The sequence below is a fragment of the Rhinolophus hipposideros genome, assembly GCF_964194185.1.
Source record: "Rhinolophus hipposideros genome assembly, chromosome: 11".
In the NCBI taxonomy this organism is placed as follows: Eukaryota; Metazoa; Chordata; class Mammalia; order Chiroptera; family Rhinolophidae; genus Rhinolophus; species Rhinolophus hipposideros.
Window position 1 is genome coordinate 31037286 of NC_138057.1, and position 27512 is coordinate 31064797.

At 39.5% G+C, this 27512-nt stretch overlaps 2 protein-coding genes across 5 annotated transcripts in view; both read right to left on the bottom strand.

The window, feature by feature from the left end:
- Positions 1-5102: 5102 nt before the first annotated feature.
- On the bottom strand, positions 5103-5604 carry LOC308505014 (NADH dehydrogenase [ubiquinone] flavoprotein 3, mitochondrial-like; the record flags this gene model as incomplete). The annotated part of the gene is made up of 1 exon (XM_081066681.1): positions 5103-5604. One exon carries the CDS (start codon positions 5602-5604, stop codon positions 5137-5139), a length of 468 nt encoding a protein of 155 aa, XP_080922807.1. The 3' UTR covers positions 5103-5136.
- A 3392-nt stretch (positions 5605-8996) lies between these two features.
- Positions 8997-27512, bottom strand: part of PDCD1LG2 (programmed cell death 1 ligand 2) — a 61878-nt gene continuing 43362 nt past the window's right edge. For all 4 annotated transcript variants that reach the window (XM_081066007.1, XM_081066010.1, XM_081066009.1 and 1 more), the window contains 2 exons: positions 24796-24843; positions 8997-11809 (listed from right to left, as the gene is read on the bottom strand). In XM_081066007.1, coding sequence (XP_080922133.1) covers positions 11796-11809; positions 24796-24843 — 62 coding nt within the window. In that variant the 3' untranslated portion in view covers positions 8997-11795. The remainder of the gene's footprint in view (positions 11810-24795; positions 24844-27512) is intronic.

Below are 27512 nucleotides of genomic sequence, written 5' to 3' on the forward strand. Positions count from 1 at the left end.
CCTGAGACTTTCCCCTCCTCCAGGACAACCTGACATTCCCACAATCTAACAACCCAAGAGTAACTCCAGGCTCAGCGAGGAGCTTCCAGGATGCTTCCCCAGCATTTGGACCAGTGTCCATTCTGATCAGCCAATGCCACTGCTAGACAGGTTGGTAACATTTTTGAATATCAGCTCTGCTCCCATTATTTATCTACTCCCTACCCATCACTGAAAATCTTCCAAGCCCGAGCATTTCTCATTTCCTCCCTGCCCTCTTGTGCTTCTCCCTCCCAGACAGAGCTCCCACCCACTCTGAATTCCTTTGAGTCTTATTCTGACTCGTCAGACACTTAATTGCATGTGGCCTTGTTTTTCATACAACTTTTCTTGTGTGTGAGGTTATTTCTCCAGCTCCCTATAAATTCCTCCAAGTAGAACGTATCTAATACAGACTTTGTATCTCACAACTTCTCACACAGCAGTGAATGGGGGTTCAAAGTCCCAAGACAGAATCTGATAGATCCTGGGGACCGTTCCCCACAACAGCCTTGAAAGGGAGGAGATGCTGTAGGAGAGTTCAATGAATCCCCCGTCTCAATGATAAACACTCAGAAAGCACAGCTTCAGTCAACCTAGACTTGAACTTTCTGTTCTGCTTCTTGAGGACTACAGTTGGACTCTGTCAGACTGGCATTTTCCCTAACAGCTTTCAAATATCACATTCCAGTATCCAGCACTTACTGTTCTTTCCTTCTCTTCATTTTAGCACACTCAGAGAAGTTTTTGAGTTTTAGAAAGACCCCTCTCACTTCCTACCCTTGAATTTTCTGCCTTCAGGAGGGTGGTTCTTGAGGACAACTCCTCAGAGCACAACTTGGAAAAGACTCAAGCAGCTCATCTTATCACATGTGTGTCATATGCTCTGTCACAACCCAGTCATGCGTTGTGTGCAGAGGCTGAGGTGACATTTGATTAAGCAGGCCGGATGTTGGCAAGTGGTGCTTTTTCAAACTTTCACTTAGTAAACTCATCTTTTAGTTTTGGTTTAGATTCCCTTAAAAACACAGGTAAAACTTTGCATGGGACATAAGGGGGAAACCATGGTTGTGTGTATAAAAATTTTGCCAAAAATACCATCATATTTGTTATTTGTGTGACTTGGTTTTCAGTCAACAGAACAATAAAATTCTAAAACTTCAAAATATTTTTTTAAAAAATATTTTTAACTTAAATTATTTACTTTCAAACATTAAGTTTAAATATTATTTTTCAGGTCAAAAATATTAAACGTGTTTTTTAAACCTTTCAAATATAAAAAGACTATAAAGAAAATAAAAGTTGCTCATAATCTCATCACGTCAACCAACAAGTTACTAGTCTACATTCTAATTTTACAGTGGGGAAAACAAAGCAGAGGAAGAAAAAAAGGAAGGAATATGAGCTTTTAGATGTTCTTTCCAAACGTGAAAAAAAAGGACTCTGTGGAAGTAATTCCCAAAAATTTTAAAACAAATGACAGATGATCATATTCCTAATAACACTTCTGTTGCCAGGAGTACCTTTGCTATTTCAGATTATCACAGTGTTTCATCAATCAATAAGCTTTACTAAGCTCCGGTTTCCATATCACAGAGGACAAATATTAAAAATACACACACACACACACACACACACACACACACACACAGGGGGGCAATAAAATGTACACACTTTAAGAGATGTTATCTATGTATTACTTTTTGAAGTTGAATTGAATTAGAATAGCAATGTATAGTATGACGTTCGTTCAAAAGATGACATTAATCAAAGGAATACTAGCGTCATTTATTCTATTACCATTTTAATACAGTTCTTTCCTTTCTTAAAATGTGTATACATTTTTTTGGCATCATGTGTGTAGTGCGCATTTATGTGTACATATATATATTTTTTTTAAAATATGGAATTTGTGTATCATCCTTGTGCAGGGGCCATGCTAACTTTCTCTGTATCATTCCAATTTTAGTAGATATGCTACCAAAATCAGCACTTAAAATAATATTTTATAAAAGCACTGCACAGTGCCAAAAAATCTTGTGAAATAGAGAAAAGGGGGAAATTACATACAACCCCACCACTTTAACAAAACCCTACTAATATTGTAGTATACTTCCTTTTAGCCATTGTCCCATTCTCATGTTCTTCTTATTTACTTAATTATTTGGACATAACATTGTAACTGAAAGCAATTATTATAAGACTACCCATATCATTGCCCCACTCTGATTCTCTCTTTTTCCCTCTCTCTCTATTTACTTTTGCTTCTTATCCGTCAGGGGTCTAAGTCTTTTAAAGCATATCGAATACAGAGAAATGGCTTTGATATCAATTAGCTCAGGTTTGAATCCTAGCTCTACTGTGTGGACTTGGGAAAATTACTAAGCAAGTTTGCCTTAATTTTCTCACCTATAAAATGAGGTGAGAACCCTATCCATCGGGTTCTGTGAGCATGAAAAGAGATAATATACATAAAATGAATGACACGGTGATGAGCTCAGAGTAAATACTCAATATATATAAACTATTTTTTCACTTAAAATTATATCATGGCAATTATTTCATATTTCTATATAATCTTCCTAACTGTCATTTTTATGACTAGATAATAGTCTGCAATGCAAATACAAATCACTAAGAGTAATTAACTTCCATTTTGTTTGACAGGTTATTTTCAGTTTGGAGCCATCTAGATAATACTGTAATTAGTGTATTTTTTTCATATAACATACAGTTCACTTTAGTCTATAGATTTCCTTTAGAAAAAACCCTGGAATGGTGTTTTGGGTACAACTATGAAACTTGACATTGTTCTTGCTACATGTCCAAGCATATTATTTTTTAGTTCATTTTTTTTTTAACTTAAAACTAACCTAAGCAAGTATAGAGTTTTGTACCTTATTTTTTTCATTCAATTTGTTATGGCAAAACTTTTAAAAAATCATATATTTATATTTGCAATGGACCTCTCCATATCGTTAGCTTTTTCTGTAGTTTTCGATTACTTCCCTAGAGTTACTTTGCATGTGTATAATTACTTAAACAAATGGTATGACAAATCATACAGCCTCTTATCTATCATTCTCCAAAAAAATTGTGCAGACCGATGACCATGAACAATTTATGGTTCTACCAATTTAACAACATATTCTGGAGCATTATGTCTTATAATTTTAAAAGATTTTGCGATTGTAATAATTGAAAAGACCTACTTAAATTTTGTTTTGATTTAAATTTTAAATTACCTGTAAGTTGAGCATTTCAATTTTTTGAATTTAGAGCAGGGGAACTGAGACATTGGGAAACTGCCTGATTTGACCAGCAGGCTGCTTATATTCTTCCTTAATTTGTACTACTAAAACTTTCAGGCTTTAGTTGCTGCCTCTCTACTTTTCGCAGCTGTTTTAATTTAATAGAACAAACAAAACTAAGCAGAAAACATGCTACTCTCTTTGAGTTTACTTCTCTTCAGAGGAACCTGATAATACACAGTCTAACATTTTGTCTGTACATGATATTATAGGAGTAAGCTGATGACCGTCATAAGTACGCTTACAGGAAAATAGTTTCCTCTTGGCATTACCAAGGTCTTATCTTAGACGTTGAGAAAATCTACTCTACGTACTTAAAATTAGACAACAAAACTGGATTGTGCTAACCAAACTCCTAAAAGACTTTTTGTACCAAAAAATAAATAAATAAATAATGCCTTTAACATGAAGATCAGAAGTTGCTTCAGAACATTCTATTCCCCACAGAAAAGTCGGTATGAGAAGCCAAATTATAATCAAGTTCTCAGTAACCATAGAATCAGGACGAGGTGGGGAGAGGGATGGTGAATGGAAAGGTTTTAATTGCTGATCAAGCTATGTGAATATGATGCATTCATTGCCATTGGCAGGTATACCTGACGGGTGGTAGGAATGCACAGACTGTAGGGACTGGGTCCCCTCTCCATTGGACATGCTTGAGATTCACTAAAACATTTTTCCACATTGACCTCTTTACCCTAGACTCTACGCACATTGCCTTCAGTTCAGTTCCCCAATATCAAGCGTCTTCTATATGCCATTCCTCGTACTGGATTCTGGAACTATAAATAAATCAAAACCCAATCCTTGCTCCCAGGTACCTCACAGGCTTTCGGGGAAAAAATAAACACATATATAACTTTAAAGTGGCATAAGATGAGAGGTTGACTATGTTACAGGTCTAGGATCTCTGGTTTCTTGTCACGTGGTTGGCTTGCAGAATCTTAAGACTAGCTCTGCTATGTCACGTGAGCAATTTATCTAATTTCACTGGGCCTTAATTTGCTTATGTGTAACATGGAGTCAATAATAGTCCCTATTTTGTTGAATTGTGATGTTTGAATGAGATGATATATGAAAAGCAATTAGAACAATGTCTGGCATCTGATATGAAAGTTAGCTAAAATGATACATTTAATTATGGCTACTGGCAATATGACTTGGGCAATCTAATATTTCAAGCTCAACACAAAGGAGAAAGGTATAGTCTAAATCCTTACTGGCACTTTAACACATTTATATGCCATGATAGTGACAAGTATATTATCAGGAAAGATGAGATAATCAACTTCTGAAAATGTGACATTTTATCTCAAATTCGAAAATATTTTTCTCGGAGATCTCATATGGTAGTGATATTTTTTTTTCTGATAATAAAATGCTAATTTATTAGAACTTCTTTGCAAAGCAGTAGTTAAAATTAACAAAACTCCTACTTCTAATTTATCAAGAACTAGATCTATAAAATTAGAAGTCACTGTTCCATTTGTCAGCACCTAGATGGGAACCCACATTAATGCTGAAATGACCAGGGGCTCAACACGGAACCACTGCGAGAAAGCCCCTACCTTCCCTCATTTTATGGGTGTCAGTGAGCCCTAACTTTGAAGAAAAACTCCTTGCACACAGATGTTTTCCTAAACCCAGGCTGAATAAACGCCCAGCAGTAGTGTTGCTAGTTCACCATTCGCTGTGAGGGTGTCAAGGGAAAGCAGCTGCACACGCCAGGCCTCGAGGCTGGAGCGGAGTTTCTTTTCGCAGGCAAGGGTGCAGCAGACGACGTGAGGGTCGCCTGTAAGCCGAGCTCTCAGTGGCGAGGTGACTCTCGTCCAGAAGAGGGCTGAGGCAACCTGAACTTGGAGAGATTCAGGTTTAGGTCTGTGAAGGTGTACGGGGTGTAGTCATGATGCTGCAGGTTCTTGTAGGAGGTGTTGTCGAATGGCTCGGCGGGCGCGGCGGCCTGCGCAGGCTTTTTTGATGGACTTTGCTTCTTAGGATTTGGTGGCTGTTCCTTGTCACTCTTTCCTGATTCTGTGGAGAGAGAAACTGCAGGAGCAAGTCCTCGAAACATTCGTCCTTCTAGGAGCATAGTCTTCAGAAACCAGGCTCGTCCTTGCCGCAGCGGGAGGGCCGCCACCGCGGTGACTCCGGGGCGGGCCGGGCGAGGAATGGGCGGTAGTGATATTTTTTTAATAATAGGTTCTGTGGAAAAGTCCGCAGATACCTTTGGGCACTTCCAACACCCCAGCACAAATGATATCACTTTGATGCTCATGAATCTGTCCCAACATCCAGCAGACACCAGGTTACATTCATTTTTGGTTTCCAGGCTAGTTGTGAACTCCTTGGAGATAAACGATTCAGACTCTTGAATTCCTAGCCTCTAACCTAGAGCCTTGTGGATATAAGAGCTCATCAATTGTTGACTGATTGAATAAATGGCTTTGGTAATCGACACTGGTGTCTTCCTTTCCAGGACCCATTCCTACTTTGGGGACCCATCAGGCATCCTACTTTCAGTTCAAATGTTCTGAGTAGAGCTCTAGACTTAATACTAACATATTTTCTTTTTGTTCCAGTGATTGGTTTAGGAGAGGGCACGAGACCTAAGCTTATCCAGAGTTCATCTCTGGATTTTAGGGGATAATGCTAGGAAACAAACTCTGACTCTTGTTTTTTTCTTGTGGAGTTGAACATGGAAAGATTTAGTAACTGGTAGCCATCTGGTGATCACAAATAGAGATCTTGTTTGAAATCAGTTCACAAAGAGGAAGCAGAGTGAAGAGATGGTTGAGAGACCCTGGATCCTGAAGACATTGTTAGATGCCTGTGCTCATCTGCACCTTTGACTGTTCAGTTACATAAGCCAATACATTTTTAAAAATTGAAGCCAGTTTATATCAGGTTTTCTTTCACTTGCAGTCAAACAATACAACTGATACAACTTCTACAAGATGCATTTAAAAATAAATTAATTTTATCCTATGCTCATGGCCAAAGCTGTTGCTCAATTGCTAATTTTTTATTTAGTTAATCAACAAGCATAACTTAGGCCCTTGTTACCTGGTCAGATGCCCAAAGTTAAGAAAATCCTTGTGCTACAGTCTAATTGGAATTCATAGTTTCTGTGTTTTTCTCTCTCAAGGAATACATCTCCATTTACCTTGATAAGTTTTGATTCAGGAATGAGCTGGTTATTTACATCCTGTTCTCAGTTCCAAGTCTTCCTTCCTCTACTCTGCTTTGTTGTGCTAGGGCTGGAATTTGCAAACCTCATTTACCATCCTTCTCTTGACAGCTGGTTTTCTATTAAGTTCAATAAATGGGAAACCCTAGACGACTGGAATATGGGATTCCTTCCTGTTTCCAGTTTTGAATGTGTCACTTCCATAGCAACAGACAGCAGAAAGTAGCTGCTATCTGCAGTTCTAATATTTGGGTTTCTTTGGTTCCTACTTTTTACTCTGCTTTCTAATACATTTATAACAAGTTACTAATATTAAATCCTCTCTACTTTCTTGACTGGACCTTGGCTGATACAGTCCTTGATACTAGGAGTGGTCCTAGGAAACAGACTCCCAAAAATGGGATTCTGGGATTGATTTTCTTTGGACTCAAAGCTGAACTCTTTGCCAGGGGAAAATGGGAACTAACAACCTATGGCATGCAATAGCATTATGATTTCAGCTCAAATCATCTTCAGAGCATCAAAGGTTTTGAAGGCTTCCCCTAAAAGTATCTCTGTCTTTCTAGTTACAGGACAGACATGTCTAAAAAATCAGATCCAAATCAAGCATTCACATACTGGCCTAGTCTCACAGGTGAAAGTTGAGGCAGTAATTTGGAAAGAATAGGAGTCTGAGAGTAGGAATGGGAACTTTTGGGTGGACTTGGATGAAACTGAAAATCTTGAATCCGCCAAGTGTCCCTGAGTTTATTTTGATAGTGGAAGAAGCCTCACGTTTCCGATTGTATGGTGCTAGCCTTCCTTTGCTTAAAAACCTGTAATAACTTCATATGATGCAGTTGCCTTGCATGGGGATCCCTATTCTTTTAAAACCCTACTGCTCCCACCTCTCAAGGTCTTCAGGCTTTTATCTAGGGTCCCATATTCAGGAGGACAAGGGCAAAGTCTGGCTGAAGAGGAAAAGGCTTATACTTCAAAAGAATTACAAGGGTTTGTTAAACTTATATTAGAATAAACCTAGCATATATATGGGGATGGATTCTAAGGATATTAGATCAAGGAGAACAGAATATAACATTGGGTTGGGTCCAAATTTAGGTAGCCTAGATATAATACACTTTCCATAGATTTTTTTGGCTTAATGCTATAGTGGATTGTTACAGTAATAGCCCCAAGGGAATCATGCCACTTTGTATAACATGCCCTCATTTAATCCCCTTTCACATCAATATTTTGCATCATTCTCTGACTTTATTTGGCCAATGAGACATTAGGAAATGTGATGCAAACAGAAAGCTGAAAAGTACTTGCCCGCTTTTGTGCTGTTTTTGGACCAGCTTCCATCTTAAAGAAGCATGGACTAACCCGTTTGAGACACATGGCCCTACCAACAGCCAGCACCAACTCTAAGACAGCATCTAAGATAAGACCAGCATCCGCTAGCCAATATATCAACTGTTTGCAAACGCATAAGTGAGCTCAGCTGACACCATGTAAAGCAAAAATGAGTTGCCCCAGCTGAACCCAGACCAAATTGTTAACCTATAAAATCATAAAAACAGGGCCAGCCCGGTGGCTCAGATGGTTGGAGCTCTGTGCTCCAAACGCCAAACAAGGTTGCCGGTTCGATTCCTAAACTCCCGTGGGGGATGGTGGGCTGCGCCCCTTGCAACTAACAACGGGTGACTGGACCTGGAGCTGAGCTGCGCCCTCCACAATTAAGACTGAAAGGACAACAACTTGAAGCTGAACGGCACCCTCCACAACTAAGATTGAAAGGACAACAACTTGACTTGGAAAAAGCCCTGGAAGTACACACTGTTCCCCAATAAAGTCCTGTTCCCCTTCCCCAATAAAATCTTTAAAAAAGAAATCTTAAAAACATTAATGATAAACATAAGCCACTAAGTTTTGTTATACAACAAGAGCTAGGTGAAACACATGTATTAGCTTGAGCAGCTGGGAGTTGCACTATTGGCTTACTTGGTTAGTTGAAACATGTGCTCAACAGTAGGCTACATTCAACGTTGTTCAGATGACAGAATTTTTCTGAAATAATGTACAGGAGGAATTCTAAAGGCTTGGAGAGATAGCAATAATGGAGTAATTTATCATGTGTAACCTGTACATTTTTCTTCACCCTGTTGGTCCCTGAAAGGGTCTAAGGAATATTCCCTTCACTAAAGCATTGAGAAATGCATTAGTGAGAGAGTCCCAGCAACTTTGAACCCCTCAAAGTGGCTGTTTTCTGTAGGCCAAGGATAATAGTGGGAAATGCTGCCACTGAGACGGGCTTCCTGATTTCAGTGGAGATGATGAGATCCTAGAATGGCAATCGGAATTTTTCACTCACAGGAATCTCTGGTGGTGGTTGACCTTAAGAATTAAATATATGGCCAGACTACCAAAACATTGTTTTTTCTATAGAATAGAAATCTGACTTGAGTTCTCACAACTGAGAATCACAGCTTCTTTTTTTTCAAACCTCCTTTTATTGAGCCCAGCTTTATTGCACTTCACAGATGTTGCATTTTTAAAAAATGAAATTTATTGGGGTGACAACGGTTAGTAAAATTACATAGGTTTCAAGTGTACAATTCTGTAATAGTCATACATCATTGTCATGCAGGGTGTCATGCGGGGGCTCTAGTCCCACTCCCCACATAAGAACACAGGATATGGTGAGGCCAAAAAGGAACACCCATGGAGCCATAGGTAGGGGAGTCACACCACTATAATCTCGCTGAGGCTGGGTTGGAGACACAGGAAGCAGGAGCCACGCTATCCTCAACATGCCATCCACTTGTCTTTGTCAACCAATCTCACTTGCTAACTGCAATCTGCCTCTCTGCAATCCACAATCCCCACTCCACCATGCCACGCCACACCACGCCTTGCTAGCTTAGCCATGGCAGTTATATCAGTGGCTAATGGCTAACCAGTAACAGCTGATAGCTAAATAGTCACAGCTGATGACCATCTACTACCTGAGCCAGCACCGTTCCACGTGAGGTTGAGAGCCTGGAAACTACTTTCTGGGACTCTGTCCCCACAGTCATCTATATATCACATTGTGTGTTCACCACCCCATCAGTTCTCCTTCCATCACCATGTATTTGACCCCATTTACCCTCATCTACCACCCTCCTCCTTCTCACAGCTTCTTCAATTCCCAGACCTTATCAGTTCACAAATCTGAAGCTCCAGATTGAAGAGGACCATGGGACCCCTTAGAAAGGACCCTGTAACAATGCCACAAATAACTTACTGTAGATCTCCCTCCGAGTCATCCCCAAAGGGACTTGAAGTAATTTACTAAGGAGTCTGTGCATTGGGAGAAATGGAAATACCCAGACTTTTCAGGGATTCCTAAACACTACTCTGAAATTACATTAATCCTTAGGACCTCCAAATGCTACTGAGGTCAATTGGTCAAAATAAGGGCTTACAGTTGTCCCCTCTTATCTGTGGTTTTGCTTTCTTTGGCTTTAGTTACCCACAATCAACCATGGAACGAAAATATTAAATGGACAATTACAGAAATAAACACTTCATAAGTTTTAAATTGTGAGCCCTTTTGAGTATCGTAATAAAATCTCACACCAACCCACTCTGCCGTGTCCAGAACATATCCATCCCTTTGTCCAGTGTACCATGTTGTATATGCTCCCTGCCCGGAAGTCACTTAGTAGCCATCTCAGTTATCAGATCAACTGTCATGGTATTGCAGTGCTTTATTCAAGTGACCTTTATTTAACTTAATCATGGCCCCAACGCATAAGAGTAATGATGCTGGAAATCAGGATATGCCAAGCAGAAGATGTAAAGTGCTTCCTTTAAGTTAAAAGGTGAATAGAGAACAATAAGATATTTTGAGAGAGAGAGACCACATTCATATGAATTTTATTATAGTATATTGTTATAATTGTTCTATTTTATTATTAGTTATTGTTGTTAATTTCTTACTGTGTCTACTTTATCAATTAAACTGTATCATAGGTGAGTATGTATAGGAAAAAAATATAGTACAGTACATATCAATACTATCTGTGGTTTCAGGTATCTACTGGAGGTCTTGATATATATCCCCCACAGATAATTATGGACTACTGTATAGTGGTTAGTTGATAAGTAGAGTTTGGACCCAATTCCATCTCATCCGTGACCCACACAACCATTAAAGATGAGAATTAGGAAGACCAGTCAGCAACATACATAGGTGTGAGCTTATGGTATGACAAATTTAAAAAAAGGATAGAAAATTACATATTACTACAGCTGAAATTATGTGCATGTCTAGATGAAGAGTAACTGCTGGCAGCAAAAATGAAAATATTTGAGCTTGTATGATATCATAGGTGATTTTTGTTTGTTTGGCCTTTCTCAATTCTTCAAACTCTCCTGAATGCTGTTTTTGCTCCCTTTGTAAAAGGTACTTTTTTTTTTTTAAAGAATTAGAACTCATCTAGATCTTTTGTTTTAAAGATTGCCATTTATATACTCTTCAGCCCATAAAAAGTAAGAATGTTAATTGTAGCCATTCTCCTCAATATTACAAGGCATCTTAGAGCCAGTCATGCATGAGGTATCTATCACATACAAAATGCTGCAGGAATGACAAAACCCCACGATCTCCCTGTCCTCCAGGAGCAGACATAAAATACTCAGTGGCTTTCCTCCACAATTTGTAGTTAGCCGCTGTGTACCTTAAATGCTTTCTGTTCATTAGAAAAACTCAAATGCTTTCAAGATTCCAGGAAGCCATAAAACATGTCAATTATGGCTTCCCTTTGTACAAAGCCCAGTCTGTGGTCTGACAGTCTCAACAGGCTTCTCCAGTATCCAGAGGAAACTACAGATTAAAAATAACGCTATTGACAATCTATCCATTTCCGTAACTGGACATTTCCAATCATCTCTGCTTCTGAAAATTCCTTTGGAAATTTAGAGGGAATAATTTCCTTTATCTTCAGTCTGGAACCAAGAAGGAGCCGCGGGACACTCCCGGGGGTGAACACGGTCATTTTCTAAAGTGCAGTGGTGCTTGCTCGCAGCCACAGGCTGCAGAGGTGAGGGCCCAGATCCATGAAGGGACGGCTGACTGGCTTCTCTCAGCACCGTGGCCAGTGCTGCTTAGTCTTTTGTAGTCTTCATATTAAAGTGCTGGCTCGTACAAAGGCATTTGGAAGGTACAAACAAGCTCGGCAGGCCAAGGGATTCTTTTTCAGAGTCCAGAAGCTTCTTGAGCAAGTCCCGTCAGATTATCCCGGCTCCTGAGACTACAGGTTCAAATCTGAGAAGAAAAATCCACAAATAGGAAAATCACTTTTTAGATGAGAAAATATTAACTTCTCAAAAATAGATTGGAGTGAAAAACTGTTAAAAAGCTCATCTATCTTTCTTTCTACCCCCTCTCCCATTACCCTCATCCAAGTCTTCAGCGTCTCTCTCCAGACCTATTGCAAGAGCCTTCTTCTGTCCATTCTCTGGGCTGCAGACAGCTCAGTACTACTGAAGCACAATTCATGGGGCTCCCCTGTTCAGAACCTTTTATAGTTCCCCACTGCTCCAGGTATTTCTGTTTGTTGCTGCAGACCCCTTCTCCACTCTGCTCTGCCCTGCTCATGCCTCAGGAGATCGACATTGTGGATTGTGTCACTGGGCTCTCTTCCCCTGGCTGCCATTCCATTCTTTCCCTCAGCCTCGGGGAGAAAGGAGATTGCAGTCGGTAAGAGAGTGAGCTTGGGGTATGTATTCCTGGCAACCTCCCAGACAGTTTGCAAGTTGACTTTATCCTTCTATTAAAGGCCATAGCTCCTTGTGGATGGCTCTTTCCTCCTGCTGGTCTCCCCAGGGTTCTGCTAATTGCGGCCTCCCCTTTTCCCTTCAGGCCTAGGGACGGTTACTTGTTCCCTGATCTTGCTAGTGCCAGGGTGCTCAACATAGCTCCCTGATCTCCCCTAACTCTGGGCATGTTTTTGTAAATAGTTAAAACTTGTAAACTTGCCTGGTCACTCCTTCTGAGTATGCCCTCTGTTTCCTGCAGAGACCTGACTGAGGTATTCACACCCAGTGAGTAAAATCTAATCTCCTTTGCCTGGAATTCATGGTTCACAACATGGCCCCCAACAGTCTTTCTCCCCTTATCTCACACCTGGCTCTTTCCAAACTAGGATCATATCCTTTTCCTACAGATGCCTCATGTTTCCCTGCCTCTCTGCCTTACCTCCTTTTTCCCCTCTATCTAGAATAGTTTGCTATTTCTGTTTTTGCATGGTTGAAATGTCACCTCCTCCATGAAACCTTTCCTCTTCCCTGGTTATCCCCAGTCTAAAGTGATATTTCCCCCCATCTCTGAACTTTCATGTATTATTTGTACCTCTTGTAAGCCACAGAGCACTATAAAAATACACAGATTTCTCACACAACTGAAAAATTCATGAGTCCAGTGAGTGAGACTGTTAATAAGTCCTCTTGCAGCCCCCTCCTCCCTCTCAAGGACAGCTGTCCTGTTTGGACAGGAAGCTTGAATGTGGAGGGGGATTTCTAGAGATTCTGAGGATAGATCTTTAAGATGGGCTTCAGTATAAGTTGATAATTTGAGAACTACATGATTTTTCAAATATGTTCCAAGAAGCACAAGGTACTTTAGAAATCTTTGCAGGAACCTATGGTAGGAAACCATTCCACCATTGTTTTAATCTCTTTTGTGAGATAACAGAAAAATATATATATTGGTCTCTGCCCCCAGTTCCTGGTGGAGTTCCTAAAACTCTTGTAGTTTTCTAAGAGACAAGAGCACTAGGAGTATCTTTTGTTCTAATATTTGGTTTTTGACCCAGGTTCCTGACAGAGCTCCTAAATCCCTTGGAATTTCCTGGTGATAGGAAAGTCTTTTGTTCTATTGAGGTGACCCTTGGTGGGCTCCCGGATGGGGTCTGGTCTCCAGAAAGACTAAGCTATAATTAAAAACTTGGAATTTTCAGCCCCATCCGTCATTGTCCAGAGAGGGGTTAAAGATTGGTCATGCCTACGTGACAAAAGCCTCCATTAAAATCCCCAAATTAGGGGTTCTAAAAGCTTCTGGGTTGGTGAACATACAGAGGTACAGGGAGAGTAGCACACAGAGAAAGCATGGAAGCACCGAGCCCCTTCCCACCTACCTCGTCCTACGCATTTCTTCCATCTAGATGTTCATCTGTACCCTTTATCATCTCCTTTTATAATAAACTGGTAAACAGTAAGTAAACTGTTGTCCTAAGCTCTAAAAAATAAATGGAATCTGAGGAAGGGATCCTGGGAACCTCAGCTTTATAGCCTATTGGCGAGAACCTGGACTTGCCTTTGGCATCTGAAGGGGTGTGGGGGCAGGGAGGGCAGTCCTGTGGTACTGAACTCTTACCCAGTGGGATCTCAGGTTATCTCCAAGTAGATAGTGTCATGATTGAGTTAAATTGCAGGACACCCAGTTGGTGTTGAAGACAGTTTCTTGGTGGGGTAAACCTCCACATATCTGGTATTAGAAGTGTTGTAAGTGTGGTAGTAGCATGAAAGGAAAGGAAAAACACAGAAGGAGGACTGAAGTTTCTCCTACTCAGTATATGTATATGTTCTGTGTAATGTTTCCTCTAGAAAGAGGTTATAATGGCAAATAAATAAAAAAGAAAAGATTGCAAAACACTGGAATAGGCAAAGGGAAATGAGATACCCCCATGGTGCCATTGTGGAATGCTGAGGTTGTGGTCAGTTTTCAGGTGGAAGTTCTTATGGGGAAGACAAGAGACTCATGTAAAATAAAATAAAAGAAAACAACATAGACATTGGATCAATTGCAAGGGGGTATACAGAAAGCTGGTCTCTTAATTTTAACCCAAACTATACCAATTTTTTGAGTACTGTATCTCCAATACTCGATTGTAAGAATCTTGGATGACTAATGTACTTAATTCACTGTTACAATTTCCACATAGCCTACCTGATACAGTATTGAAAACAGCAGACACTTAATACATGTTAGAGCATGAATGAATGAATGAGTGAGTGAATAAATAGCAGTATATTGGCAATCACAAGAACTTTTGTTTTTCTGTAATAATTTTATTCCAGAAAAATCAATATCTCTTACCTTCAATCTCACTATCTCTACAATGAGGAAGTCAGGTTACATAATTTATAAGCTCTAACAAACCACAGCTTGATGAGTAGAATAACTCCTTTTTAAAGGAAGTATGATATATACCTAAGGTAGCAGAATCCACTCCTACAGTTATACTGGTTGACAGCTTAGTTGCCTACATAAGAGCAAGAAGCCATGGGCCAAAACAGGAACACAAGGGAGTAAGGTGCAAGAAGTAGCTGGAAAGAGAAGTGTGCCGTAGACAAGGACTCATGTGGCCTGGATTCTAGCTCGTTCTACCACTAAGGTATAAGATTACCTTGTGGAAGTCACCTCATCGCTTACATCCTTGCAGTATGTACCCATCCCTTTTAGACTGACTGGGCTAGAAATCTCTGAAAGGCAACTAAGACATTGGTATATGTCTTTGAAAGGGTGAATAGTATTTCCCTCCCTAAAGTTGACAAGGACCAGTGAAGAGTCCAATGTAATGCATTTCACTACTGGGATATAGAGAGGTGAGTGGGGAATGGTTAAAAGGGCTTCGGAAAGTTAGTTCACCTAACAATCATCCCTGGGTACTTAAAAGTGATACATTGGGACCGTTAAAAATGTATTAAACTACAAAGAAAATTCAGGAAACATAAAAGAAGAAAACCACACAAGGTTCCATAACATAAAGACAGTGATTACGGACACTGTAATGTTTTTACTTCACTTCTGGGGGAGAAAGAGAGTATGGTGGGTATACTAAAAATACTTTAAAAGTAGAGCATTAATGACATTTTTATATCAAAGTATATAAATATCTAAGTATATTTTTATATCTTACTTTGTTTTCTTTTTTACTATATAGGCAGCTTTCCCTCATATTATTATTCCTCAGAAGTAGAATTTTAAACAGTAACATATGGTCTATTGAGTAGAAGTTCTAGTTTTTCCCTGTTGTATCAGTCACGGTAGGTTAGATTATGCTGCAATAACAAACAATTCAAACTCTCAATATAATAAACAAAGATTTATTCTTGCTCATGTTCCATGTCCACTGAGGGTCAGCAGGGGGGCTCTGTTATTTGTTGTTACTCAGAGACTCATGCTGATGTACAATCACTACCTCAAATGTTGCTGGTTACCGTGCCAGATGGAAAAAGAAAATACGTCACAGCACACACTAGCTCTTACTTATTTTTTCTACTTAGAAGTAACATACGTCACTTATGCTTACATTTAGTTGATCAAAACAAGTCATATGACCACACCTAACTACCAATTAATTGCAGAGACATGCAATCCTATTACGTGCACAAAAGTAAGCGATCCAGGAAATACGTGAAATAACACTAACGATCACCACATCCATGATGGAGAAGGATAGGAATGAGTTATCTCTTTGGCCACATTTAGTTTGGTAACTTTTTATTTTCTTATATTAAAGTTAAGGCCTCGAAGGCCCCCCGGGGAGATTGAGACATGTGGATTTCCACAAGAATACAAGAATACTTCCAGAGTTTCCCAGGAAGTTAGGGGGCAAAGTCATGGCTTGGAAAATCCAGCCCTGAGCAGCTGTTGCTCGAGCTACTGAGCCCTGCTGGGCACTCACTCAATAACTGGGTCTCGCTTCAGTCTCTGGACAGTGAAGCAAAACCAACAAGCCCTTCCTTTCTTAAGTGGGAAGGGAGAATATTTATCTGAATAAAAGTCTTGTCAGAAGTAAGAATGATGGACATGCTCAGGGCAAATCCCCAGAATGACTCTCCCAAGGTGATGCTGAGTAAGAACATGAAGGCCCACAATGGCTCCTGGACAGCTCGACATGGTCCCAACACTGCGGCCTGGGGGTGAGGCAGAGCTGTGATGGCAGAGAATAGGCGTGGGAGAATGAGAGCCTGAGCTGGCCGGGCCTAAGTACTCCCTAGCGGGGCTCTGTCCTCAGACTTCATGAAGCTGAGGTAGGAGTGGGGGTTGGCATTAGATCATGTAGTACAGGAACGAGTACATCAGCTGTGGGAGAAGGCACAAAGCCAGGGAGAACCTCTAGGTCGGGAGTCAGCAAACTTTCTCTGTAAAAACGCAGATGGTAAAAAATTTAGACTTTATGGGCTATAAGGTCTCTGTTGCAATTACTCAAGTCTGCCATCAGAAACAGGGGAAGGGGGGTGAAAGTTGGGGGGACAATATGGAAACCATGAGCATGGCTCTATTTCAATAAAATTTTGTTTACAAAAACTATTGGTCCCCTAGTCATAGTTCGCCAACCCCTTTTTAGTTAATACACATCGAAGGATAGTAGAGTATTAACTCTTGTTGATTTTCATTTAATAGGTGCCTCATGAAAGTACAACCCTTCTACAATGTAATGGGCTTTCAAAGGAAGAGGAAGACATTTTCTGTTTTCTAGGAATTAACTTAGTACTCTTGGAACTGCAGATCCCACTCATGTAAGCTTTTCACCTAGCATAAATGTCATAATCAATACACTTATTTTCTTTTAATAAATACATGGCACATGGGGCATTAATAATTATAACCTGGTCCTGTGTATCCAATTTTACTAAATCTAATACCTGTTTTCTTGGGATAAGAAAAAACAATTTAAAAGTAAGTGACAAATCAGAGGAAAACATAAACCATAGAGCAGGCAACGGGTTAATACTAACTGTAAGTAAAGACATAAATAAAAAGATGGACAAAAGATTATGCTTCGGCAATTCCTGATGGAAGATAAAACCTATAAATATATAAAGAAATGTTTTATCTCACTAATAATTTAAAAAAGCAAATTAAAATAATGATGACTTTCAATTTTCAATTTTCAATTTTCAAAGTAGCAAAATTTAAAAACAGTGATAATTCCTAGCATCAGGACAAGTGTGATAAAACTAGCTCTTTCATGTATTACTAGTATAAATAGGAAAAGCTTTCTAGAGGGCAATTCAGCAATACATTTTGAGAGTCTTAAAAATGCCTATAGCTTTATTCCAGTAGTTCTACGTCTTGGACTTTATCTTGTCATAATAATCATAGATTTTATGTACAAGGCTATGAATTGTGATAATGTTTAAAAAGCCAAAATATAAAATAACTATGAGGTAGATCCTAAATGTTTAACAATATGGAATTAGATAAATCCTGGTACATGTATGTAATGACATACCATAGAGCCATGCATTATATTTTTAATATGTAGGTAATACTAATGATTTAGTTAAGTAAAAAAGAAAAATCAAGGTTTACAAGCTATAATTTAATTTTGAAAAAATTTAAATATAGAAAAATACCAGGATTTAAATAGCAACAATAAATATTAACCACGATGATCTCTGGGCAATGGCTTATAAATCATTTTTACTTTCTTTATACTTTTTATTTTTCATTTTTATACTCAGAATAAATTATATCGTTTTTTAAAAGTTCTAAAAATCATTGTAAGTTATTCTTTTTTGACCTGGCAGACTCAACCCAAATTAGACAAGATTTATCTTTTAATAGAGGTCAAATTTGGTCAAAATCAATGACTGTCTTTTAAACGTATCACAAAATAAACTGAAAGAAGTACAGACAAATGGACAATAAAACAGACAGATACCAAATACCCAATAGTCGCATTAACCTTAATATCTCACTTTGTTACACTGATCAGGTGTACATAAACTATGTACATGTGGAAGGAGCCAGAAAATAATGCTGTGATCATGCACATCCAGAGTGGTACCAGCTGTTACATATACAATGTCAGAAGGGGAGTAGATTGGGGAGGGGGGTTATCACTTTGTGAAGGGTGTAAATGTCTATTACATTGTTTTGTGCACCTGAGCTAATAAAAAAAAAAGTTGAGAGAATTAAAAAAAAAGGGGGCAGAGCTGACTGTGGAGAAGGTGCTTTCTCACCCACACCTTTATTATCTTCACTCCACTGTCTTTTTTCCCTGTCAACCTTTGCAATAGATTGTTATCGCAAAGAATGGTTTCCATGCCAAAGTCAAAACACTGGCCTGTAACTAGACTAGATTATAAACTTTTTGAAAACAGGGACCAGGTCTATCGTGTTCATCTTAGCATTCCCAGTAGAGATCCGCATCGAGCGCACAGTAAATGCTCATTAACTCTGTTAAATTAACATATGGCCCAACTTGGAAGCATAATTAGTATATGTGTTAATATATATATATATATATATATTAGTATGCATGTATGTCTATATATGTTCATATATACGTACGTGTATGTCTGCAAGTATATGCTAATTAGGTACAGTGATATCTAAGGAGAAGTCAGATTAACACCAAATAGATTAATTACAGAACAGGCTCAGTTGGGTCCCTGTTGAGTGTCTGCTTATTGGTGTCTGTGCAGAAAAGGGTTAACTCATTAGACCTGGGTTGCTCAAACCCTGCACCTTCCAAAGGAAGGCCTGTCTTCAGGACTGGCACTTGACCCAGCTCTTAGGAGATAACCTTTGAGCCCATGGAATATCTTGCTTGATAAGAGCTTCTTTAAATGCCCGAGACTTGGGCCCCATTGTACCAGTTTGACCAGGTAGTTTATGCTAAAAGCATGGATGGCTTATGATGAGTGCCTGTTTTTGTATGCATGAGGCCCTGGACCATGCTGTATCAGTTTGACCTTGAGTGGGGCAGGGAGCCAGAGGCTGAGCAGCTACGATCAGTCACATGGTCACTGCATGACTACATGACTGGCCCCCAGGAAAAACCCTGGACAACAAGGTTTGGATGTGCTTCTATGGTTGGCAACACTTGGCATGTGTTGTCACAGGTAGTTTCTGGGGGAATTAAGTGTGTCCTTGTGCAACTCCACTGAGAGGAGACTCCTGGAAGGCTGAGACTGGTTTTCCTGGGCTTCACCCCATGCACTTTTTCCCTTTGCTGACTTTAATCTGTATCCTTTTGCTGTAATAAACCATAACTGTGCATATAAGAAAGGAAAAAGAGTAGTATAAACTGTGTGCAATGTAGAGGGAAAATAAAAAGGGGTGAGTTGTAGGAGAAAGTCTTACAGATTAAACAAGGGAGTACAATGTAGTATATAGGGGTGGGCTCTGGACTTGGATACTTGGGTGCATTTATTGGCTCTCATATTTACTAGCCAGATGACCTTGCACAAATATTTCCTCACCGAAAAAACTGGAGGGTGGTGGGAGGAAGTATGTACTTCATAGGATTACTGTGAGGATTAAATGAGTTAGTACCTCTAAAATATTTAGAACAGTGGTCTGGCATTATTTTAATCATAATTGATCCTGCCAGAAGTTTGAATTTGAGTAAGCAAGATGGAATAAGGAGGGCACGCCAGGCAGAATATACTACGGGAGCAAAGGCACAGAGATGGGAATGAGCACTGCATAGGACCGGGAGAGGTATAAGGATGGCAGAAGGCCTGAAACACCATGGGAAGGAGTTTGGATCTGGTCTGGAAACAAGAGAGTAGCATGGTGATGAGACAGTATGGAGAAGATTGGATCTAGCAATGTGTGCTGACTCCACTTACAGGGGCTTTTCAAAGCTATCTATAAATATTTCAGTTCCTCATTGGGTGTTGGCAAGGAAAGCCAGATATTTGGTAACTTAAACCTAGCTCATGTAATCTCTTCATTTTCCTGAGAAGTCATTTCCAAAAACTGTCTGTTTGATTTTATAAAGTTATTTTGGCTACAAGAGTGTTTTATTTTTCCCCCCTCTAGATTTACTCATCTATTATTATTCCAAGATACATAAAGTGGTAGATTCTCAAACCACACGTGTCCTTTTGTTGCTGAAAGACTGACAGCCTGTGAGCTGAGAAAAAATCCTGCTGAAATAACCTCAGGCCCTAAACACTTAGTTTGTATGCAAATCTGGGAGGTTCATAGATCAGAAGGTATTAGACAGAGCTGTGGCCTCTTGGATGACTCCAGGGACCAGACAATAGAAAGTAACATGATTCTATTTTTAAAGGCCAGTGAGGTGTAATGAATTGACTTACTCCAACCAAGCGTGCCCCTCCCCATCTGCAGGTGCCTGTGATGGTTAATTTTATGTATCAGCTTGGCTAGACTATTATGCCACTTGTTTATCAGATATTAATTTGTATGTTGCTGTGAAGATATTTTGTAGATGTGATTAAAATTTACCATCAATTGATTTTATTTAAATAAAGCGATTACCTTCTGTAATGTGGGTGGGCCTCATTCAATCAGTTGAAGACCTTAAGATCAAGAGCTGAGGTGTTCCAGGAAAGAAGGACTTCTGCCTCAAAACTGTAATATAGAAATTCTACCCGAGTTCCCAGACTGCTGGCCTGCTCTACAGATTTTGGCCTCAAACCTGCACCTTCAACTTTTACCTGAATTGCCAGCCTGCCAGCCTGCCGTACAGATTTCACACTTGCCAGTCTCCTCGTGGTTCTGTGGTTCTCTTTCTCTGGAGAAACCTCAAGTGCCCCTCACCTCCAACAACAGGTACCAAGTGTTCTTAGCTGTCTAACCACTGAGCCCCGGACCTATCCTCTTTCCATTCCCAAAATCAATATTTCTACCCATGTCCTGCTCCTCGTTCCCAGGGTATATTATCCAAAATGTTAAGTTAGTTCTCAATAAAGAGTTAATAACTGGTGAGCACCTTCATAGGGGCAGAACTTAAAAAACATCTACTGAAATCTAACACATTGGTATTTGTCTTGACAAAACCATGAAACACTATGCCAAGTAAAAATGGGCCAATTTTCTCTTTAGTACTCCATCTCTATAGATGATTAGTTAATTTCTACATTTTATGCAGCTCTAAACATGATTACAGACTTGGGTCAATTCAAAAATACCTTTGCAACTGAAACACAAAATAACTATATAAGAGTTAAAATGTGCATATATAGGACAAAGGTGAACAGAAACACAGATAAATAGATAATAATTTTTTGTTTTGTTTTTGTTTTCTAAAGAGGATCTACCTTACATTTGGCAAATATATGGCCAAAGTCTATTTTCCCCAACCCACACCTACATCATTCATCAATCAACGCACTCTCCATCTAGAAACTGTCTCCCAAATCATCCTCATCTCTGCTCTACGCATTCCCTGCACCTGACATGAGGCCTGTTTGCCCTTCTGGATTTGGTCCAACCTTATCAATTTACAGACAACAAAACTGAAGCCAAGAGAGGGGGTGGATCTTACTTAAGACTATGTATGTAGCTCACAAAATAACTTGAATCTAAATCTCTTCAATTTTAATCATGACCTCTTTTTTTATAAAAATAAATATTTCAGGCGTAAAACATAAGTATACACATAACGTAATGAACATCTGTATATCTACTACATAGTTTAAGAGGTTAAATGTGGTGTTTATCATTTCTATGCTGTTTTTGTACTTGTACTTCAGATGACTGTTTCCATAAACACTGCTTAGGGGTTGTTTGCATGTGTTCAAACTCTCTACAGTAGTCACATGCTGTTTATATCTTTCTGCAATCTATCTTTCCTCTCAAAATTATATTGTTCAGATTTATCCATCTCAAAAATACATCTAGTTTTGGTACTTTCGTTTTAATTATTGGATAATTTTCCTATGCATTATTCTTCTATTGATTCATATTTGATTATCTCTAATTTGTTGCTATTATAAGTAACAGTACCAGGAATATTCCTATGTGTGTCTTCTATGATGTATATCTAAGTGGTCCTGACCTCTTTACATCAGGCCACATATTCTCAAGTAAGTGCCTAGGAGGGGTGAGGGAGAGAGAAGTACCACTCTCTCACCTGCTTGACTCTTCCTTCCCCAGTTAGCAGACAGAGAGAGTGACTATATATAACTGGGGTGGGGGGAAGGAGATTAATTCCATTTCTTTAATTTGACTTTTAATCAGTATAGTTATTTTACTTTGAGTTTCAGATACCATTACAAGAGGGTGTGAGATTTTTCTGTTTATAAGGAGATGTATTGGTTAAAAAGTGGTTGTGATACCCTGTTAATCCAAAGATGTTACTCTATAATAGTGCGATATTTAGACCATGTGGTAGGCCATAGGGAGAGACATTTAGGACGGCACCAAGCAAGCCTTTGAGCATTTCTCAGTTCCTCAAAGAGATGTTTCTGCCTTCATTACTCAGATCCTAAACTCTTTCCTGACTATATTTTCTCTCTAGGAGAGAGGTTGCAAACCGTCACTGACAGGCTCAATTAGTCTATGGGCATATTTTATTTGGTTTGTTTGGTATTTGAAATATTTTCAGCCAGCACTGAATAACTAGGACATTTTATATAAAAATCCGGATTTCCATCTTTTCTGGCAATGTTAGGCTAGTGCTAAGTTGACAGGGAACATGCTCTCCAATTTGTCGCAGTCTCACCACTCCCTATTTGATTACACTAGGACATTTTTTTAAATTTTTTTGGTGGATAATTGAAGAACAGTGTGTTTCTCCAGGGCCCATCAGCTCCAAGTCGTTGTCCTTCACTCTAGTTGTGGAGGGCGCAGCTCAGCTCCAAGTCCAGTCGCCATTTTCAATCTTTAGTTGCAGGGGGTGCAGTCCACCATCCCAAGTGGGAATTGAACCAGCAACCTTGTTGTTGAGAGCTCGTGCTCTAACCAACTGAGCCATCTGGCCGTCCCTACACTCGGACTTTTTGACTCATTGCATCATCTGCCTGACCCCAGAGTTTACCACGTCTGCTCTCAGGCCTTTCACAATTTGTTCCTTATACTGAGCAGTTAAAGGAGTCACTGATACAAAGACTTCATGCTCATGAAACTTAGACAAATATGGGGGCCTCTCTCCCCTGGAAACTCACTGTAGGCCAAGCAGACTAACTTATAGGAATACAGAACTTTTGTTTCTCCGGATTGGATGTTTCAATAAGGACTGCCAGTGTCGAAACTTTCCTGGGTCAAGAAAAATCTCACTGCTAATTCAGAGAAGCTCAATGTAACTGAACCTCAAATCCAGGCCCAGGCTGCATTTGTTTTCTTGGTTCTGTGCATAGTGACAGGATGTATTTTTATGAATGGTTTTCAGGGAAGTGGTGAGAGGTAGGAAGGGTAAAGGGGCCGATTTCAGTCCTTTCAGTTATATTTTGTGTTTATGAGCTGCCATGTCTTATGTATAAGCCCTGGTATTTGAAGGTTTTTTATGGTTGTTTTCACAATTTGGTGCCTCTGGAATTTGGGGGATATATTCTGCAGAATTCTAAAATGAATAGTTCTGAATATTTTCAGAGTAGTTGATACAAAATTATTTAGAAATTTCTATAATTTGCCTATCATTTTGAAGGAGTCATGAACTCATGCATTACAACATTTAATTCTGTATTACGAAAGGAAAGACAGTTTTCCCAAGAAAGCTAAAAATACCAGTTTACGACATGGTCCAGGCCTGTCCCCAACACACCATTTCCCCATGGCATAAGATTTCCATCCAACCAGCCTGAATGATTTCAGCAACCCCACTTTTCCTGACCTCCAGATCACACCCTTTCTCACCTATGAATTCCAGCTCCAAGCCTGACAATCTCAGGAAGAGACTTCTATTCCCTCAGCGTTACCCCTGACCCATAGCCCCGACCAATGTGCTAAATCATGGTTGCAAAATAACAGCTGTTGATTACATCACAGTTGAATATCTTCCCCTTGCTGTTAAGTTTTAATAATGTTTCTAACTATGTGAGCCCACATGTCCTGTTTCCCTGTGTTTCCCCGAAAATAAGATCTAGCCAGATCATCAGCTCTAATGCATCTTTTGGAGCAAAAATTAATATAAGACCAGGTCTTATTTTATTATAAAACTGGGTCTTTATAATAATGTAATATAGTATAGTATAATACCGGGTCTTATATTTATTTTTGCTCCAAAAGACTCATTAGAGCTGATTGTCTGGCTAGGTCTTATTTTCGGGGAAAAAGGGCTCTAGCAATGCTTAGCAATATAGACAGACCAAAAGCTATGTAATTGTTCTGTAGCTGTACAGCAGATATACCACCTTTGTTCTTCAAGAAAGATATGGAACAATGCAAGGTTGTAAGAAAAACTTGCTGAAATATCACCGAATAGGATGATTCTGTACATGCCTAAACTATTCAGTTACCCTTTGTGCATTAACAGAATAGTGGCTATTTCTTAATTCAAGCTGGGAGACAAAAAGAAGTGATAAAGAAAAAACCACACTCACAGCTCTGTTCACTTCCCGCCTGATTGTGGTGATCTTTTTTTGTTGTGTCTGAAAAAGAAAAATCCCAGAATAAGATTAATGAGAATATTATTCTGTTTATAGGCTATTTGCAAAACAAAAAGTAAATCCAAATAAATCCATATATAGAAGTCCAGTCATTGACTATGGTTGGAAACCTCAGCTTGAATAATGTATGATGTAAAACCATACCCTTAGGCAAAAACCGTGAATAAATAAGGCCTCCACTTCCCATGCCTTTGTCTGACCCTGACCCATCAGGCACTCAGAGGCTGAGGGACTGCTAATTTGGGTACTTAGCCCAGGATATATCTGGCTCCAGAATTATCTCTCCCTTTTCTACTTTAGTCATTACTGCCCCTTCTTTCAGGTCTGCCCTACACAGAGCCGAAGGTCGATCAATTAATTTGCACTAAGGTGTAAATGACTGATATGGTCCAAAGTAAATCAGGGGGCAGAAGCACAAGTTCACATAACGGGATGCTACTGGCTACTGTTTCCCTGGTTTCATCTCTTTCTCAATCCCTGATTTTACATGTTCCTTCCTTTTGGATTTCCTTCCAAGGCTTGATATCTATCTTCTGCAGTTGCCTGGGTTCCTGAACTCAGTCCATCCCTAATTCTGCTTTTGCTCTGTACCCCAGATTTTTAGTAACTCCCTCACGACCACCTTGGGCTTCTATTCAGCATTACAGTCTCCTCCAAGACTGTTTGCATTAGAAAGGAGCCCAGTGGGTAACCCATAGGAATTGCCCTGGAATGCTGCAGTTCCAGTGAAATCCTCTCTAATGCCTGAGGTGAATCCTGCCATTCTCTGTGGTTCTTATGTAACCATATATCAGCCTATTTGGCCTTTGGTTTACATCCCTGTAAAACCCTGGCTCAGTATTTTAGGGCAGTGCCACTGAAAGTGTCGTCTTTGGTCTGGTGCTGATAGGTGAACTGTTTGTTATCGGTCCACAATGAGATAAGTACAGAAGTAGAGTGTAAACATTTAGAAAATTTTATAGTAATTCTTCTACTATTTTATATTTTTTTCTGGTCATGTTTATTCAGATGTCCTGTTAGATTTATTAAATCCATTAAAAACTGGACTTGTTTTATGTCTTTGTTCTTTCCACTTAATTTTCTAGTAATTTGGGTTTTTTTTTTCTTTTAAGAACTTTTATTTATTTTAAGTGTGTTTTGCCAGGACCCATCAGCTCCAAGTCAAGTAGTTGTTTCAATCTAGCTGTGGAGGATGCAGCTCACAGTGGCCCATGTGGGGATCGAACTGACAACCCTGTTGTTAAGAGCACCGAGCTCTAACCAACTGAGCTAACCAGCTGCCCCAGTAACTTGTTTTTAGTGTGTATTATAAAAGTATCGATTCCAACATATTGGAAATTTGAAAAAAACCCAAACTGGTTCTTCACCATAGAGAGTTTGAGAAGGAGAGATCTGGAGTCCTGTTCTAGAGATCTGTTGTCTATAGCTGGTAACTCCTACTGGATTCTATTCTTGGCTTTGCCAATAGCCCAGCAAGTTAATGAACAAGTGACTCAATTATTTTGGGTTGAGACTCTCTCCTTCCATTTCCCAAAGATAATGTGTAATGTAAAATGTATTCAGATTGAACCAATTTTTATTAAACACTTTTGCAACAAAAGGGCCATAAGTCTTGGAGTCAGACAGATCTGTGTTCAAACCCCAACTATATGACTTCAGAAATATTTTCTGAACTTCAATTTCTTCATCTACCAAGAAGACACTACTCCTTGCCTCAAGCAGTTTTTGTGAAATTAACTGAAAAAGGATCTAGCACAATGCTGTCCAATAGAACTTTCTGCAAAGATGGATATAATTGTATATATGCTCTGTCCAGTACAGTAGCCACTAACCCCATGTGGCTACTGAGTACTTACAAGGTGTGAGCCCTTACAATGTGACCAAGGAATTGAATTTTTATTTAATTTAAATTTAAAAACCACATGTGGCTAGTATATTATTATACAGAGCAGGTGAGCATACATACTTGCGTATAGAAAGTTCAATGTTTAAAATTTCATTGAACATCTATATTTGCCAGGTAATGTTTTAGACACTGGATATATATTGGTGACAAAGAGAAACACAGTCCCTGTACTCATGCAACTTAAAGAGTAGCAGATGAAGCAGAACTTGACATTATTCTTGCAATAGAAGTTGTTAACTGCTTTGGAACCCAGCAAGTACCTTGGAGCCCTGATCTGTTGATGGGTTCCTCTTAGATGGAGGTGGTAAACAGAACCTTTTATTGACTGACAATGGCTGCCCTCCCAATATGCCTTGGTATGCAGAACTCGTCGCTGTGACATAGGTGAATAAATCTGTTTAGGAGCCAAGGAAACTTCTGGCTGGAAAGGGAATGAGACTGCTACCTCTTTGCTTGATTCTCTCTGATAGACTGAGAAGTTCAGGACAGCAATGGCCCTAAGAGGAACTCAAGATAAGGAAGTCAGGACTGGTGCCCCAGTCTCCACTTGAAGGCTGAGAGCAGAAGTGGGTGGCTGGGTATAGCTATGGTTAAGGCAGGTAGGCCCTCCTCCCTTATCAGCCTGAGGGTCCTGCTTTGGGAAGAGTATTAGGAGGCAGCACTGGCCCTGTGGGTTAAGTAAGCTTCCTGACAGTTTGTGGGAGGTGGGGAAGTACACGCTGTAAGAGACATGGGACTTCTTGCT